Source organism: Pipistrellus kuhlii, unplaced genomic scaffold, assembly GCF_014108245.1.
Source record: "Pipistrellus kuhlii isolate mPipKuh1 unplaced genomic scaffold, mPipKuh1.p scaffold_m20_p_4, whole genome shotgun sequence".
In the NCBI taxonomy this organism is placed as follows: domain Eukaryota; kingdom Metazoa; phylum Chordata; class Mammalia; order Chiroptera; family Vespertilionidae; genus Pipistrellus; species Pipistrellus kuhlii.
The window spans coordinates 82329359-82346476 of NW_023425540.1; the positions used below are offsets into that span (position 1 = coordinate 82329359).

The 17118-nt window shown below is 47.0% G+C and overlaps 1 protein-coding gene across 2 annotated transcripts in view; it reads right to left on the reverse strand.

Moving 5' to 3' along the window:
• SHISA9 (shisa family member 9) overlaps nt 1–16634 on the reverse strand; it is a 280741-nt gene extending 264107 nt beyond the window's left edge. Inside the window, exons 1-2 of one of the 2 annotated variants that reach the window (XM_036410575.2) lie at nt 15589–16634; nt 4027–4154 (exon numbers count right to left, since the gene is read on the reverse strand). In XM_036410575.2, coding sequence (XP_036266468.1) covers nt 4027–4154; nt 15589–16280 — 820 coding nt within the window. In that variant the 5' untranslated portion in view covers nt 16281–16634. The remainder of the gene's footprint in view (nt 1–4026; nt 4155–15588) is intronic. The other variant, XM_036410576.2, reaches the window with a different exon arrangement.
• Between the last annotated feature and the right edge of the window lie 484 nt (nt 16635–17118).

Consider the following 17118-nt stretch of genomic DNA (forward strand, 5'->3'; position numbering starts at 1 on the left):
CATATTCTCTTAAAGCAATGTTGAGTGATTGAATAGAAATGAAAATATTTAAGTTGGGACTATTGAGTTCCCAGTAAAATCTGGTAACTTGGATCCTTAGTGAAGAACACCTTGAAAGTAGCCTGATGTGTCCCCTTCTTGGTATATCACAAGCAGACATCTTTCCATTTTTTGTAATAGTAAATCTCTGTAGCTTCTATAATATAAAAAAAAAAACTTTTATACTCAATAAATTCATTCTATTATAATTCCGGCACCAAGAGCTGGTCTAACTCTGCAGTTATCAGAATAAATTTGTTATTTCCTAGTTCTCTATCATTCAAAGTGAGGTTGGGTTAGTGGTTAGCTTCTTAAACCCCTAATAATGGATAAATATAACTCATCTATTCCTATCCTCTTAATGAACTAAAAAATCATTTTTTCTGAACATGCAAATTTTTTCCTTTGTCTATAATATGTAAATAGCTTCTATCCTATCTAATAAAAGAGTGATATGCAAATTAACCATCACTCTGCTACACCCATAAACCATGCCCACCAGCCAATCAGGAGCAAGTATGCAAATTAACCCTAACCAAGATGGCTGTGGCCAAAGAGGGAGCAGGAAAAAGGTTTGAGTTTCCCTGGCTATGGAGGAAGCCAAGCTTTCCACACACCCTGGCAGGCCCAGGTCTCCACTCGAGGCTACAAAGTTTCAATTATAGAAGATAAATAAATCCCAACATAAATGGTGGTAGCCATGGAGCTAGAGAGAGCAGAAGGCTAGGGTTGTCCCCAGCTATGGAGGAAGCCAAGCTTTCTGCCTTCCCTGGCCTGCCTTGGCCTCTGCTCAAGGCTACAAAGTTTCAATTATAGAAGATAAATAAATCCCAACATAAATGGTGGTAGCCATGGAGCTGGAGAGAGCAGAAGGCTAGGGTTGTCCCCAGCTATGGAGGAAGCCAAGCTTTCTGCCTTCCCTGGCCTGCCTTGGCCTCTGATTAAGGCTACAAAGTTTCAATTAAAGAAGATAAATAAATCCCAACAGAAATGGCTGCCGCCACAGAGCAAGCAGGAGGCTTGGCTCTGCTCCAGGCTACAAAGTTTCAATTGTAGAAGATAAATAAATCCCAATACCAGGGCCCCAGGCCCAGGCTGCCCCACGTCCCAAAGGAACCTCCACCCTAATCTAGGACATGCTTCATGACAAACCAGCTGGCCCCCACCCATGTACCAGGCCTCTATCCTATCTAATAAAAGAGTAATATGCAGATTGACCATCACTCCAACACACAAGATGGTTGCCTCTATGTGGTCAAAGATCCTGCTCCAATGTGGACACAAGATAGTCACCACAAGATGGCCAGCAGGGGAGGGCAGTTGGAAGGGACCAGGCCTGCAGAGGAGGGAAGTTGTGGGCAATCAGGCCAGCAGGAGAGGGCAGTTAGGAAGGACCAGGCCAGTAGAGCAGGGAAGTTGGGGTGACCGGGCCTGCAGGGAAGGGCAGTTGGGTGGGGAGACCCAGGCCTGCAGGGGACAGCAGTTGGGGGGGACCAGCTCTGCAGGGGAAGGCAGTTAGCGATGACCAGGCCTGAAGTGGAGGACGGTTAAGGGCAAACAGGTTGGCAGGGAAGCAGTTAGGTATCAATCAGGCTAGCAGTGTAGTGTTTAGGAGGTGATCAGGCTGGCAGGCAGAAGTAGTTAGGAGCAATCAGGAAGGCAGGCAGGTGAGCAGTTGGGAGCCAGCAGTCCTGAATTGTGAGAGGGATGTCTGAGGGGTCCTAGATTGGAAAGGGTGCAGACTAGGCATGCCTCTAGTAAGTCAATAAAAAGATAAAGGCATTATAAGAAAGCCTATCATTACTACCAACTACTGGATTCATTATATAAATTAAACTTATTAATGTAAACCTGTGGGAAAGCTATATGTATCTTATTTTCCAAATAATTCCTAGAATTCTAGGAAATAAGGATTAAATCAACCCAGCAGAATTATATGAAATTAACATTTATGGTAATTCTTGTGAGAATACAATGTTTGTGACATTATACCTGAAATTCTCCCCTAAGTTCTATCCTGTAGAATATTACAAGACACATTTTTTTTCTTAGTAGAAAAGATTACTGTTTACTGAGAGGTTGATATAGACTAAAAGCAAGAATTATAAATAAACCAAGTTAGCCTGTTATAAGAGATTTCTGAATTACTCCATGCCTGGACACCCATTTCTAAGCAATCATTTACTTCAGTGCAACTTTAAAATAAAAGTCCCTTATTAAGCAAGATTCATTGATGTGTCCTGCCCTTCACTTAAAGGAATGATGAAATGTGGATGATTTCAGTAAGTTTGTTATTTCATGTGAGTGCTGATTCAAAAATCATCCTAAAGATTGGAATGTCACACAAGAAACCTAACAGTCACCTTTTATAGCCCCATGTCAGCTCTGTCTATGCCATGATCACGTTCACCCACATATGAAGTTCAAGATCCACAGACACGTAGGTTCAGCTTATTTCCTGTGCCATCTAAAAGGATGCTGTCATTTCCATCGAAGCCAGAATTGGACACAGCAATTGCCGTGTCAGAGTTTGTGCAATATAACATATCTTTTATGGCTGTGAGATGTGACCATAAAACTTCCAGCTGCTGGTATATTTTGCTCTAAAATGTGGCTTTTCTCATACCATTTTATGACCTGGTTCATGAATAAATAATGTTGAATTATTTAAAACAATGAAGCCTAAGACATTCTACTTGGTACCCATTTTCGAACCATGTAAACATTGACTTTGTGAATGTACTGTAACATTTCCAAGGCCGTGAAAAATTATCACCATGCAGAACCAGAGAATTCACCTCACCTATGTCAAATACAGACGTATTCCTCTACACATCAATAAAAATTTGTAACCTAACAGTCCTAAATTATGATTCAACAAATAAAACACCAATGCAGCTCCTAGCAGAGCTTCAGTGAAGGTAGCCCAGATTATAAGATTTTCAATGACAGAACCATTTCTGTTTTTAAGAACCTCCAGCCACAACTAAATGCATCCTTTAAATTGTCTGACTTTTATTTGAAACCAAACCCACTACATCACTTTAGTGTGTGTGTGTGCGTGTGTGTGTGGGGGGGGGGGGGGATCTTGAAAGCATAATTACTAGGAATAACCACTATAGATAGTACACTATTGTCAAAAAATTAATCCTATTTTTCCCTGCTCCCATTAGTCAGTGAATCAAATCCATAATATATCATATGTTTTATATACAGACCTTTGGGAGAAAAGAAAATCTTTAGAGGCATACCATGATCCCCAAGTAGGCTCCATCTGCTAGAGAATAAAACACAATACCAAATGCAACTTTTCTTGAAAGAACAACAGAATGGAATTTGCTACTGTTGAATCACACGTACACACCCCAAAACAACATCACTATAACTCCCAACACACAAAGGTGCAAGAGCACTCACACACGCAAACACACCCACAACAAAGTATCAATAGTTTGTGGATTATTTTTATGAAACTCTAGTTTTATGAAAAATAGATCTAATTCTTCTGAACTAGTATCTGTTCATTGAAAACAGTATAAAACCTAAAAGTCACAACTGGTCTACCTTAGGAGGCAGACAAATAAGCAAACGGACCATCGCTTAGCAAATTACCCAGGGATTTTAACAGAAGAAAAGCCAACAAAATGGGTCATTGGCTAACAGATTAACTACCTACAATGAACCAACCAAGTAATCTGCTGGTTAGCTAAGTACCCAGCCAAGATGAGCCCACCAAGTGGTCTGTTAATTAACAGAAGAACCAAGCCTGAGAACTCAACCGAGTGAATCACTCTTTCACAGAGAAAGAAACTAAGTAAACTCTGAGGACGCCACACAGTTTCATTCAGGAGAGATGAAATAAAACGTCTATCCTATCAGCGAAGAGGAGCTCTTAATGGACCCAAACACACACCAAGAAGTCTGGAAGTGTGACCACTGCCTTGGTCCCCAAGTGGGACTGGAAATGGATCACACGGCGCTACTTACGAAGATTATTTATGGGGGTTCTGGTATCCATGTTCTCATAATGCTGCACGTGGACCACGATGTTGAGGTCTCTCTCCATGTGGTCGGTGTTGCAGTGGCCCTGCGGCCTCATGACGTCTGCAAGAGCCCTGAAAGAGGAAAGAATTGAAGTCTGTTCATTCAAAATATAATACAACAATTGGCATCTGCTGTGCTCTGAGCGCTGTACTTGCAAACAGAAGACAAGATCCTTCACTGCATGGAACCGCCATTCTAGTTAGAGATGAGGCGGGGGGGAAGACACAAGTAAGTAAATAAGAGCAGTGCAATTAGAGGGCACGTAGGACTTCATGCAGAACAGCTCACTAGTTTCCCACAATACCTGTGTACTGGCAGTATCAGCTACTTCACAGTGTTGTTGAGAGGACTAAATGATGACTATATGTAATATATCTGCACCCCATAGATTGAGTCTCCCCTTATATCTAAATAGATGCCAACACTTCATGTACAGCAATGGCCCCTATTAGTAACAAATAACATTTATTGAATACTTACTATTTATTGAGTACTTACCATGCTAATCACGTTACATGCCTTAATTCAAGTAAGCAGCTTATAAACACCTTATGAGGATCATTACTCCTTCTTTGTAGATAAGTAAACCAAGGCTCAGAGAGGTGAATTAACCAGCTCAAGGTCACACAGCCAGTAAGTTGTAGCACAGGGATTTGAATGAGAGAATTTGTATCCACAGCCCTGAACACTGTGTGCATGGGCTTTCCTGCAGCTGTGAAGGATGTAGTGTAATCCGTACACACCCCATACTAGGGCCCCTCTTCATCAGTAGTTGGGGATGGAGAGAAAACATAGAACCTGGGGCCCCAGCAATGTTTCAAGTGCCTTCCACTTACCATTGTCCCATTGCCCTGTGAGCAACCATTCCCCCAGCTCGCAGCCGCCTGGAACCACAGCTGGTGAAAAATGTCAGATGTGAGAGAGACACAGGACAACACAGCAAGACACCCACGTGAATTAGAGGAAAAGATTGAGTCTGCTAGGAGACAAGACAATAACAATAGCTCCTATTCATTCAGTCAGTCGTTCACTCAACACTTATTTATTGCCCACTCTGTGTCAGGCACTAACCAGGGTCCTGGGGAAACAGCAGTGCACAAGGCAGACAAGACCGCTGCCTCTGGTGCTTATTTTCTAGAGGAGAAAATACAAACATGTGTGTTAAATAAATATACATGGGCTACAAGAATTAAATAAGTAGAAAAGTGTAACGTGATCAAGAGAAACTGGTGCTTGGTGGCATTATTCACAATGGCCCCAAAGCAGAAACAACCCAAATCAAGAGATGAATGAATAAGCAAAATGGGTTGTAGGGAGTGGAATATTATTCAGCCATGAAAAATGGAGTGCTGATATCTGCAACAACATGAATTAAACTTGGAAACATTATGCTCAGTGAAAGAAGTCAGACACAAAAAGCCACATACTGTATAATTTCGTTTATATGAAATAGAACAAATCTGTAGAGACAGAGAGATTGCCAGGAGATGAGGGAGAGAGGACTGGGGAGTGACTGTTCTATATGGAGTTTCTGTTTGGAGTAATAAAATGTTCAGGAATGTGAGAGTTATGATGATTAGATGTGAAAATGCAATGAATTGTACAAATTAAAATGGTTAGGATGGTGGATTTTTATGGGATATGGCAAGTGACTGCCAATGACTGAGGGGTTTCTTTTTAGGGTGATGAAAATGTTCTAGAATTAGATGGTGGTGATGTGTCCTCAACTTTATGAATATACCAAAAACCACTGAATTGCACACTTCTTTAAAAATTCTAAATAAACTGAAAGAAAGAGAGAGAGAGAGATGGGGAGATCAGGAAAAGACTTTCTGAGGAGGTAACATTTGAGTTGAGCTCTGAATGATGCAAAGGAGTTGGTCACAAAAAGATTCAAATTAAAAAAAAAAAAAAATTCCAGGCAGAGGTAGCAGCAAATACAAAGGCCCTGAGACAGGAAAGAGTTCCGTTATCTAAGGGACAGACAAGGTCAACATAAGGATGACAGTTGACGAGGTGAGGATTATTAAACTCATTTTAGAGAATAAAAAGCTGCCCAAGTTAACCCAGCTAATCATCAGAGGGCTCGGATGCAAATCTGAGTGTCCTGAGATCAGAGGCCAGGCCCTTTCTCGCCTCTGTGCAGTTGCCAGGATCTGAACTGGAAAGGGGCTGCTGCGCAGGAACCTTTGAGACCAAGAGCAGATGTCTCCCAAACCTAATTTGCCCTTTTCACTTCTAAACAGGTTCATCATGAGCTTCAGGGGAATTCTGTACCCTTCAGGAATTGAAAGGAAATATTATGTGTGCATTGTTCTGGAACAAGAAGCCATCGCTTACACCAGATCCTCTAAAAAGTCTTCCTCCCCTCCAAAAATAAAAATAAAATAAAAAATTCCAAGATACTCAGGCTTTCCAGAGGATAGCAAAGTAATAATCAGGACAGGTACCATGAACTTGGCCATCTCTAGATCCCCTGGGCTTCTCCTGAATACCAAAACCCATGAAAATCTAGCCCCAAAGCCAAAGACACTTCTCCCCTAGGCAGCCCTTCTCAGAGCATGCAGCAGAGACCATGATTCTTAGAGGTCTCCCTGCCCTGGACAAGGAGTCTTCAAGGTGCGGTTCCCTCGCTCCAGGGTCCAGGGACTGCAGATGATTTGCCACTGGGGGAGGAAATATGAGAATCTCTATATATGGTCTTTAAAATGAGAAATCTATTTGATATATGTGTTGATGCTGGTGTCCTCCGTTGGAATGCCCCCATCAGGTGGTGAGAATCAGGAATCTTGGACCAAATGAGGCAAAAGCCTGTATTGCAGTTGTGCACCTCTAAAGGGGATAGGCAGATAAATTATCTATTATATTAATGTGTTTTTTTATTGACTTCAAAAAGAGGAAGGGAGAGATAGAGAGGGATAGACACATCAATAATAAGAGAGAATCACTGATCAGCTGCCTCCTGAATGCCCCCTAGTGGGTATCAAGCCCGAAACCCAGGCATATGCTCTAATTAAAAATCAAACAGTGACCTCCTGGTTCACAGATTGACATTGATGCTCAACCATGGAGCCACACCAGCTGGGCCAAATTATAGAGTTTTAACTAAGCTAACCATCAGTAAGGAGACATGTCACTTTAAAACATCCCTCTTAACAAAACAAGCCTGGAAAAAAAAATACTGAGGAAGCAAAGTACAAGAAAACAATAGAGTTGACTCTCCCCCACTTGTCAACAGCTTCTCACAGGGTTAAAATAATGATGGTTTATTTAGATCAACATGAAGTCAGCCCAAAATAATTAAAACTCTCATGAGGAATAATCAAAATGTGGATTTATTTATTAATGATGAACTTCATCCTCCATTTGTATCATGCTCTGAGATTGTAGCTAATTACTGCAGGAAGTCATCATGATTAGTGACAAATTTAAAAGTTATTTCACCTTCAGCTCTGTCCTTCATATACTTTATAATACACCTAATAATTATTCACTGGTATGTGTATAGGTAAAACAAATGTGGCATATATTGGGGTGCATGCTACAAAAAAATGTTATAAATAGGGATGTGTCAAAAATTTTAATGAATTACACAATGGCAAGAACCAACCATGTGCTGCAAGCCGAATTCTCAAACATTTGGCATTTATTTGTGGCACAGAGTGTGGATGCTTTTCAAACTTTAATGTACATTAGTATTACCTAGGGATCTTGTTCAAATGCAGATTGTGTTTCAATAAATCAAAGCAGGATCTGAGATTCTGCTCAGGCTCCCAGGTGATAGAAATGCTGCTGGTCCACAGGCCACACTCTAAGTAGCAAGATCCTAAAGGTACTGGAGTGGTAAATTGTATGGTCAACATAACTGGAGCGTGGGGTGCCCAAATATTTGGTCAAACTTTATTCTGGATGTGTCTGAGAGTGTGCCTTTGCATGGGATTAACATTTAAATTGGTAGAGTGAGTCAAGCAGATTGTCCTCCATAATGTTCGTCGGTCTTACCCAATCAGTTGAAGGCATGAATAGAACAAAAGGCTGGGCCCTAAGGAGTAAGAGAGAATGTTCCCATCTCATGAGCTCCAGTTTGAGACTAGGCTCCTCCTGGGACTACAGCAGCCTGCTGGCCTTCAGACTCAAACCGTTGGGAACCTTGGCTCTTCAGATTTTGGATTTGTCAATGGCAATTCCATATAAGAAATATCTTTATGTATAAGTACTATAGGTTGTGTTTCTTTGGGGAACCCTGGCTAATTAATACAGGTACCTTGTGGGAGAAACTACAACAGAACAATTATGTTGAAATATTGCCATGTTTGAGGTCAACGTTGATTGAATATTGGCAATTTCATGAGGTTCAGCTTAGTATCAATTTACTTGTAGATTTACTTGTGTGACTTGTCTCCTGTCATTTGATTGTTAGCTCTGTGGGGGGCAGGGATTGTGATAGCTCTCAACACAGTATACCATAGATACTTAATAAACACTATTGAATATATGAATAAGAAAATGGATGGATGGATGCTGAAACCAATTTGGCTCAATGGATAGAGCGTCGGTCTGCAGACTAAAAGGTTCCAGGTTCGATTCCGGTCAAGGGCACATACCTTGGTTGTGGGCACATCCCCAGTGGGAGGTGTGCAGGAGGCAGCTGATGTTTCTCTCTCATCAATGTTTCTAACTCTCTATCTCTCTCAATTCCTCTCTGTAAAAATCAATAAAAATATATTTAAAAGAAAATGGATGGATGAATGAATGAATGAGAACTACTTTCTGATGTCATGTAAACCAGGACATTTAGAAACCAGAACCCCTATGCACCAGATACTGTTCTAGACGCTCAGGATGGGCCAGTGAAAAGACTGTTAGTGTCCTTGCACTCCTTATGAAGAGTAATGGAAGGACAGATAATAAACTAGTAAAACAGTAAATTAGTAATTTTAGACCATAATGTGAAACAAAGCAAGTAACACTGAAGGATGGGCAGCAGGGGTGAGGGACAGCAGTAACTAAGCTTGGATAGTCGAGACAGCTTCTCAAAGATGACATCTGAGCTGAGACCTGAACGATCAGGAGGAGCCAGCCATGTGAAGTCCAACAGATAGAGAATTTGAGCCGAGCCAAAGTGGCAATGAGCTTGGCCTATTTTAGGAGCAACAATAACAAAAAAAAAAAAAAAAAAAAAAAAAAAAAAAAAAAAAAAAAAATATGCTGCATCTCTCTTCTTTTCAATTGCAGTGGAACATAGCTCAGAGTCCCAGCTTCTTGCTTCATAGCTTCAAGGGGGTCTTTAGAATCTAAATTATGTTCTGACACTTAAATACTTGAATAGGATTCCTGCATATTTCCCCTTGCTCCAGAAGCATCTTTTTTTTTTTTCAAGAATGCCAGAGCCATGGGCATGAGATAACTTTCTGGAATAGTGGTTACACACTGTAGACATTTGTCAAAGCTCATCCAACTATCAACTTAAAGTGTGTGCATGTTATTGTGTCGACTTTACCCCAAGGATGGTGATTTTAAAATGCAAGAACTTAGTGCCCAAAGAGAAGCAACCATGTCCTGCAAGGAAAAATAACTTGAGAGACTTTTATGTGATCAACAGTATGTGCGTGGATGGCCTTCCCCAGCCTGGGGAAGACGGGAGAGTTGAAGGAAAGTTAGAAGAAGAGAGAAAAGTCAAGGGAAGAAGGGACATTTATTACTTGATGCCATTTCTTTGCAAGAGACTTCAGCTCTTCTGAAGCATGTTTGAAATATACACAGGACACTATGATCTGTACTTGGATTTCTGATTCTGTTTGAAGGGAAGCAAAATAATGCCATGTGTTCCCCACTGGTTTCAAGTGTAGAGAGCTTCAAACACGCGTTCCTGCCCCCAAGGTCATTTCTCATCAGTACCTCCTCCAAGAGCACTGGCCCTGCCAAGGGCACACGCAGAACACATTGCTAGTCTTGATCTTACAGTGGCTCCTTGAACTGGCTCCGATGCATGTTTGGGATCTGCAGAGCATCGAGTACTTCTTTGTGATCGAGTACTTCTTTGTGATCTGAGAAGCCTGAAGTCCTGCATGTCTGTGCTCTAAGGTCAAGGACCTGTGCTCTGACCACACACTGAGTTTGAAGTCCAATCCAACCCAGCCATGCACCAGAGGCTTGTTCACCCTCTTGGAAAGCAATCTTTGAGTCTTAAAAGGCAGATCACCATAGGGCCTACCTCCCTGGGGAGCAACGTGAAAATGAATGAGAATTTGCACACAAGCTTATGGCAAAATAGCAAAGCCAGGTTTTTCAAAAACGGCAAGGGTTCAACATTACATAGGTCCTAGACCAACAATTTGCAATGCATTTTTGTAGTTGTAGGTAGATTTTCTCTCCTATTCTGAACCTGCCCCCCTCCTGCTAAGATTAAATACAAATCTGGAGAAGTTTCAAGACTTGGCCAGTGTCACTCAGCTAAATAGACATAGCAGAGCAAAGGCAAGAACTGAGTTCCAGACTACAACATTATCCCTTTCAGTAAACAAGAGATAGAAAACTCCAAGCCCTAGCAAGTTTGGCTCAGTGGAAAGAGTGTCAGCCTATGGACTGAAAGGTCCTGGGTTTGATTCCCGTCAAGGGCACGAACCCAGTTTGCAGGCTCGATCCCCGGTAGGAGGCATGCAGAAGGCAGCTGATCAATGATTCTTTCTCATCATTGTTGTTTCTATCTCTCTCTCTCCTTTCCTCTCTGAAATCAATAAAAATATATTAAAAAATACCAAACTCCAATAACAAGAATGATTATAGAAGGGTAATAGTCACTCAGTAGTGACCATATGGACAGGCCCTGTGCTTTCCAAACCTGGTCTCAATGAATCCTCACCCAAACCTATTACATAAAGATTATAATTATCTCATTTTATAGTCAAGAACCTGAGACTCAGAGAAGTCAAGTAACTTTCTCAAGGTCACACAGCTAGTAAGTGGCCAAGCTGGGATTGAACCTGGAGCCATCTGACTTGAGCCATGCTGTTAAGATCAGTTTCCAGGGACTGCAGGTCACATCACTAAGTGAACTGGGTGGGCATGGCTACTGAGGTGAACTGGAGACTTTCCTAAATGGGGCAATCATCACTCAGCAGCAACCAATAGTTGCCATGGGAACATGCACATCCAGAATGGCCAGACCTACCAATTTCTCAATCTGAATTTCTGTGTGAAATATCCGGGATTTTAAACATTGAAAATTGGTTCTACGTTGGTTTTAAAACAACCTCTATACTAGAGACTAAAGAGATTTTGCAGCCAGTTCAATGAGTCTTGACTGGATCATGGTTTTAAACACCAAATTCTAAAAGACATATTTTAGTATGACTGGGAAAATTTTAATATGATTGGATATTTGATGATATTATGAAGATTTTTTTGTTTTGCCTGGATGTGATTACTGGAATTGTGAAGTAAAAAAAAAAAATGTCTTTTTCCTTAGGAGATCCAAGATGAAATATTTAGGGACAAAGTACCTCATTGCAACTTATTTTCAGATGCTTCAGCCATAAAACAAAGGGGAAAGAAGGGATGTAGAGAGAGAAGGAATAAGGAAGAAATATTTGAAGAGAAAGAGATTAACAATAAAGCGAATATGACAAAATACTAATAAGTGTTTAGTTTAGATTAGTAGTTCTCAGTCATGAGTCTGCCCCTACATGACATTTGACTATGTCTGAGAGTGTTTTCCTCTCATGACTGGGCTGTGCAGTAGATGCTACTGGCATCTAGTGGGTAGAGTCCAAGGATGCTGCCAAACATCCTGCAGGGCACACAACAGCCCCCAACAAAGAATTATCCAGCCCCAAGTTCCGGTTGTGCCCAGAATAAGAAACCTGGTCTAGATAAAGGGTCTATTGAAGTTCCTTCTGATTCGTTTTTCAAGTTTTTGTAGGTTTAAAATGTTTCACAATTTAAAAAAAACTTTAAAAATATATAAGTATATACATAGAAATATTTTGCAGACCAAACAAAACAAGTCTGCATGGTTGGGTAACCAGAGCTGGCCATTTGCAGCCACTTTTTCCACTAAATAGTGGTTGAATGTAGCTGCTGTTACAGCTGCTGAATGAGCATCTGTATGGTTCTTACAAAATCGAGTGCAAAGCACCCCTCCTGAAATTACTATCTTTTTCCTGCTTCCAGTCCTAATGAGCCCAGAAGTAAGCAGGCAGTGTGCCCAGGCAGGACTACAGGCCTAAAAACTGACATCACAGATGCCTCTTCTGGGAAAACACAAGCGTGCTGGCCACCAAGAGCAGTTCGTGACATGGGAGCAGTGATATGCTCTAGTCTTTGAAGGGGAGGTTCTTATAGATAAGATGAGAACAAATCCCTCATCTCAGTGACCCTCACGGCCCGAGACAGAACTAATTAAGAGGCTGTGGCCAGCACATTAATTTCACCTGGAAGCCACCTGCTGGTGCCAAGCCTTGGCATGTCCGCCCCACCCAAGCATCCCTGAGCCCCTGCAAGCTAATGAGTCCATGGCTGGGACTAAAACGATTCCCTGAATAAGCAGCCCAGGGTGCATCTGGAGGGGACTTGAGGCAGCCTCAGCACCACAGAAATACATATTAAGGCTACCTACATGCAGAAAACAAGCAACAGAAGGCAAATAAGGGAGTCACCTTGGATTGATTCATTTATCCCAGCCTTGTAAAAATTCTAGTTTTCCTAAACCCAAGAACAGTCATTCTCAAAGTTGTTAAATGCAAATGTTGGGGGGCCCATCCCAGACCTCTTGATTCAGACTCTCTCAAGATAGATCTCAAGAATGTGCATTTTAGGAAGCTCCCTCCAACTCTGATGCTCACCCCAACAGAAAACATCTGCCCCGGACACAGTGGAAACCGGGGGAGTAGACGCTGCACCATTTTGTAGCTGTGTGACCTTGGGCAAGCCACCCAACTTTGTAAGTGGGAATTAAATAGCACCTGTCTCACAGGATAATTGTAAGAACTATAGGGATGTTTGCACACACACACACACACACACACACACACCCTAGAGCAGTGCTGGACACTCAGAACCTTGAACTGCACTGAGCAAATGTGATTGCCTATTCCTTAGCAGTGATTGGCAGAGCACTGTAAAACCCCGAGTGCTTTACCAATGTACAGACATTCAGGTCTTTACCCTAAAGGTTTTGGCTAGGGCGAGGCCCAAGGTAGAGATTTTTTTTTTTTTTTAATAGCATTCCAGGTGAACCTAAACAGCAGCCAAGGTTGAAAACCACACCTGGGAAGCTGCCAGGGGAGAAAAAAAAATCAACTCATTCTCTTCAGGTGTATGCACTTGCTCTCCATTCTGGAATTCCCAAAATGCATATATCACCAGGAGAGCCTATAGTCATGCTGTTACAGAAGACAGGGTACCCCCGGATCCCACCTTCTAGCAGACTTTTCCTGATACTAGCAGAAGAACGTGGCAGCTACACTCTGAGCTGGAGTGATCCTTTGGCCCCCTAGTAGAGCTGCAAAGGTGCTGCTAGGAAGTTGAGTCCCTGCTGGGCTCTAAGGTGCCTGGTTTCCACAGGAAAACCCGGATCAAAGAGAGGCTGAAGCTAGGGTCACTTTCTCCCATAGGTACCTAAAGGTTAGCTCTACCTCCCACTTTGCCTTCTCCCGTTCCCTCTCCACCCACCCCTCTCCCTCCTCCCCAATCCCCCTACCCCCCCAACACTGAGGAGGACTCCTTTCAGCGCAGGTTTGCAAGGAAAGGGCTCGGTGAAGATTTCAGCAGAGGAATTAACTCGCATCTGCAAGGCAGCCTACCTATGCCTGGGAGAATCTCACCCTACCAAGGCGACACTGCTGCCGCAGTCCTGCCTGCATACCTCACCCTCACCTTAGCGCAGACCTCAGAATGCACCGCGATGGCGGGCACCGCAGGGAGTGAAACCACCGGGCCCATGGGGCTGGGGACCTGGCACCTTGGGGTGGCAGGAGGTGGGCGGGGCCAGCGCTTTACTCTTTGGGGAGGTCAGCATCCCCTCCAAGCTTATTTCTGTTCCTCAAGACCTCACCACACCTCCCTGCGGACCCAACCCGAGAGGAACTTCACTTCTCCACCCCCCCCCCCCCCCCCCCGCCCCATACCTCCTCCCCCTGCAAAGTCCTCCCCTCTGGAAGAAAAAATAGAAGTCATGGGATACTATTCTTCGTACAAATAGGAAATAATTACTAGTGAGGTGGTGATGCTCCTTCTCCTATTTTGTTTTTTTCTGGGGCTCTTTGTTCAGATTTTTTAGGCAGGCTCCCCAGCGCATGCATACACACGCGCGCACACACAGGCCCCGGCGGAGGTGTGAAGTGTGCGTGTGTGTGCATGTGTCTGTGTGCAGGGGGAAGGAGGGGGGAGAGAGACGGAGATGCATGGCAACTCCGTTACCCACACTCGGAAAGAGGACAGAGCGTGCGCCCAGCCAGCCATCCATCCAGCAGTGCGCAGGCCGCCTGGCGCTCTCCAACCCCACCTGCCGGGACCTCACACCAACCCCCGGGCTCTCCCGGGAACCGGGCAGCTGCGTCCTCACCTCCAAAGTTACTGGGCTGTGGGAGTCCATGTAGACACTTATAAAACAAGCAAAAGGCAAATAGCTCCATTAATCCCCCCAATGCCTCCTTCCATCTGCTGCGACTTTCCTCGTGCTGGGACTTGCATAACGATGGAGGCAAACGGGAAAGTTGGCGAATCGGGGTGTCAGGGAGGGGTGGGGGAGGTAGTATCCACGCGGGGCGGGGGCTCTGGCTTTGAAGTCCACGCCAGCTCGGGCTATGGGTCCAGGGGGAGGTGGCGACGGGGAAGCGGAGCCAGGGAGTTGGGGAGGAGAGAGGGGAGACCTTAGAGGCAGGCAGCAAGTTCCCGATGCCAAGGACCTTGCAGCTCAGCTCCGGAAAGCGAGGCTTTTGTTCTCGCCCTCCCCGGGCTCTCCGCCCGCCTCGCCTCCTCTCCACGAGCCGCACTAGTGGCAGGCGGCACACACAGCTTCCCCTCCTCCTCCTCCTCCCCCTCCTCCCCTCACACACGCGAGCTCCGGCTCTCACACACACACCCCTTCCCTCTCTCTCAGGCTCGCCCGCCGGCCCCTAGGCTATCGTGTTTGGAACCCCAGAGTGGACCGCTCCCCAAAACCAGAGACTCGGAGGCCAAGGGCTCCCAGCGGTGTGCCTAAGGTCCGCTGCAACCTTACGCTCGGGGAGGGGGTGTGGCAAGGCAGGGAGGGGAGGGAGAGACCCCCCCCCCTCAATACACACACACACACACACACACACACACACACACACACGCTCCTGTGCACACCTGTGCGGAGCCCAGCTCCCCCTCTCCAAATGGAAGTTGGCTCCCGGTGGCATCCCTCAGCAGAGAGCCTGGGGGGGGGGGGGGGGGGCCTTGCTTAGGGAAGGTGAAAGGTGGAAGGGGAGAGAAGGGAGCACGGGGCTGGGAGGGGAGAGCGAGGGGAGGGGGGTAGCCCACCTGGACATGTGCTCCCTCTGGGGCCGGTGCGCCTTCTCCAGCCCCAGCTTGGTGAAGATGCCCACGAGCACCATGACGGCCACCACCCCGCAGATGATGTACACGATGAGGTTGGTCTTGTCCTTGGTGGGGTCGTGCAGGGGGTCGTCCTTGCGCGCGGGCGGCTTGCCGGTGTTGAGCCACAGCGGGGTGTCGTAGTTGGTGCAGGTGCTCTGGTTCAGGCGCCGCTTCTTGAAGGTGCAGCAGAACCGGAAGCCACAAGTCCCGCAGCAGAAGATGAAGTCGCCCGAGCTGCAGTTGAACGGCGGGTCCCACTGGCCCATGACATCGAAGTAGCCCCGGCAGGAGTCCGGCGTGGGCGCCCGGGTCGGGGGCGCGTCCGAGACACCCTCGCCCGCCTCCCCAGAGGCGGCGGCCCCGGAGCGGTTGCCCCCCGTCAGCAGCAGCACGCCGCCCAGCTGCGCCAGCTGCCCGTGCCCCGCCGCCCGCTCCTGCGCCCGGCACACGCGGGCGCACAGCTCGGCGAGGAAGCAGCCGAGGAGCAGCCGGAGGACGCGGCGCATCGTGTCGTCTCCCGGCCCGGGCTCGGCCGTGGGGCCGCCGCGGGAGCCGCTGCTGCAGCCGCCTCTCGAAGCGCGGCCGAAGCTGCCGGGGCTGCTGCCGGGGGCCGGGAGCCGCCGCGGGCCGCACATGCAGGGAGCCGCGCGGGGCGCTCGGGGGTCGGCGGCCACGGCGCTCGGCTCAGCAGCCCGTGTTCGCCTCCAGCGCGCCGCGCGCCCAGGGGCTGGCCGGGGAGGAGCGCGCGGGGCCGGGCGGGGAGGAGGGGGGAGCGGGGGCAAGCGCGGGGTGCAGGTCCGGCTGGCTGCGGGAGAGGCGGGGGCCGGAGCGCCGGGGAGAGAGAGTCAGCCCGCCCGCGCCTCCCCTCGGCCGGCGGCTCCGGACTCGCTGCCCCGCGCCCGCTCGCAGGATCCCTCTCACCTCCTCGGCTCGCCAAGTGCGCCGGAGAGAGCGAAGCGACACTTGTGGAATGAAGGGAGGCCGGGAGGGAGGGAGGAGGGGGAGGAGGGCGGGCAGAGGAGGCGCGGGGTGGGGAGGCGGGCGCGAGCGCGAGAGGGGCGGGGGCGCGGGAGAGGTGACTCGGGCGGGCGGGCGGGCGGGAGGGAGCGAGTTGGGGGCGTGCGGCACCGAGCCCGGCTGACGGGCGGGCGGGCGGGCGGGGAGAAGGGAGTTTCGCAGCCGCTGCAGGAACAGCTCGGGGTTCCCGGCAGGTGGAGGAGGACGGCGGGACCCCCGTGCCCCCTCCGGGCTGGAAGCGCGGCTCAGACCTGTTCCCGGTGCAGAGGCGGCTCCGCCCCTTGCTTTTTTCTAGGATGCCGGCGGCACCGGAGCTTCCGATCAAATCTGCCCAGCGGGGAAAGGGTGCCTCGGAGGCGCTAGGGACAGGCTAGGTGGCTGACACTCCCAACAGAGACTCGGTCTGAGCGGGATCGCCCCTCCCAGGTGCGCGGGGCCGCTGTGCCCTTCCTGCTC